This window comes from Branchiostoma belcheri, unplaced genomic scaffold (assembly GCF_001625305.1).
Source record: "Branchiostoma belcheri isolate BF01 breed outbred unplaced genomic scaffold, Haploidv18h27 scaffold17, whole genome shotgun sequence".
Lineage (NCBI taxonomy): Eukaryota > Metazoa > Chordata > Leptocardii > Amphioxiformes > Branchiostomatidae > Branchiostoma > Branchiostoma belcheri.
In genome coordinates, this window is record NW_017803157.1 from 1,352,208 (window position 1) to 1,353,816 (window position 1,609).

At 54.1% G+C, this 1,609-nt stretch overlaps 1 protein-coding gene across 1 annotated transcript in view; it reads left to right on the forward strand.

The window, feature by feature from the left end:
• The window catches only part of LOC109466573, a 7,215-nt gene that overhangs the window by 1,054 nt on the left and 4,552 nt on the right, over nucleotides 1-1,609 (forward strand). The window contains exon 3 of the mRNA XM_019764303.1: nucleotides 340-1,592. Within this exon, the coding sequence (XP_019619862.1) occupies nucleotides 340-1,592 (1,253 nt within the window). The remainder of the gene's footprint in view (nucleotides 1-339; nucleotides 1,593-1,609) is intronic.

Consider the following 1,609-nt stretch of genomic DNA (forward strand, 5'->3'; position numbering starts at 1 on the left):
CCACGGAAAAAACCATTGCGACGAAACCTCAACAAGTTGAAAATTGCAGTAGGACTGACCAAAATGGCTCATTGACCCAGGAACGGATGGACTTACGCAAACGGAAAAATGGCAGCATTATGAAAATTGCTACTTGGAATGTGTTATCTATGAGCAAGGACGGCTCAGCGCAGCTGGTATCAAATGAGCTCTCACGTCTTGACATCACACTAGCAGGACTTACTGAAGTCCGATGGCCTGGTTCTGGCACCCATGCAACCAACGGATATACTTATCTCTGGTCTGGGCGGAATGATGGCATACGTCGTCAAGGGGTAGCCCTTGCCCTCGCCCCCCTAGCGCATCGTGCTCTTGTATACTGGAAGCCGGTAGACAACAGACTTCTGATGGCTCGCCTTCGCCACAAGCATGGCAACATCTCCATCATAGTCGCCTATGCCCCCACAGAAGTAGCCAGTGAGGAGGACAAGGACTCATTTTACATAAAGCTGTCAGCCCTCACAAGTGGTATCTCAAGACATGACATCATCTGGGTACTGGGAGACCTCAACGCCGCAACAGGCTCGGACAGACGCGGCTTCGAGCACTGTCTTGGCCCCCACGGAGTCGGCGAATGCAACGATAACGGCAGACGACTCCTGGAGTACTGCTCCAGCCACCGTTTGCGCACGGAACGCTCCTTCTTTCCCCACAAGAGAATCCACAGCATGACCTGGATCAGTAACGACCACTACACCACTAAGGAGGTGGACCACATCCTTACCACCTCACGTTGGCACTCCTCCTCGGACTGTCGGGTTCTCCGCAGTGCAGAATTCGGGAACACGGACCACAGACTTCTAGCCCTGACCGTTGCTCTTCGTCTAGAGAAGACTACAACTCAGCATAAACAACGCAAGTATGATGTGGCCAGACTCCAGTCACAGGAGGTGGTCGACCGTTTCCAGTTGGATCTGCAGAACCGTTTCTCTGTGCTGGCGGATGTAGACGACGACACAGAGAAAATCTGGGAGGATCTCAAGGAAGGTCTAACAAGCTCCGCAACTAAGGTGGTGGGTCACAAAAGGACCAGAAAGAAGGATCTCCTGTCAGAAGAGACGTTACAAGTAGTTGAGGCAAGGAGAGAAGCCCGACTGCGAGGGAACCGTGAGGAGTACAGGAGGCTGAACTCTAGGAGGAATCACCTCCTCAGTAGGGACAAGCAACGGTGGCTAAACAACCTGGCGACTACGGCTGAGACCGCTGCACGCACAGGGAATCAAGGCACCCTGTATAAAACCCTCAGAACTCTCTCAGGGAAAGTTACTCCACCCACAGCGTGTGTAAAGGCCCTGGATGGGTCTGATCTGGATACTCCAGAACAGCAGCTGGACCGCTGGAGAGAGCACTTCTGCAACCTGCTCAACCGACCACCTCCACCACCCTCACCACAGTTGGAATCCCTAGTAGCCGAGGCTTCAGAGGACGATTCCATCTCTGCTGACCCCCCTACACAGGAGGAAGTGCTGGAGGCGATTGGCAAGCTCAAGCCCGGTCGAGCAGCAGGGGTAGACGGCATCCCACCAGAGCTGTTGCTGAAAGGTGGTCCTGCGGTAGCAGCCCAGCTCCA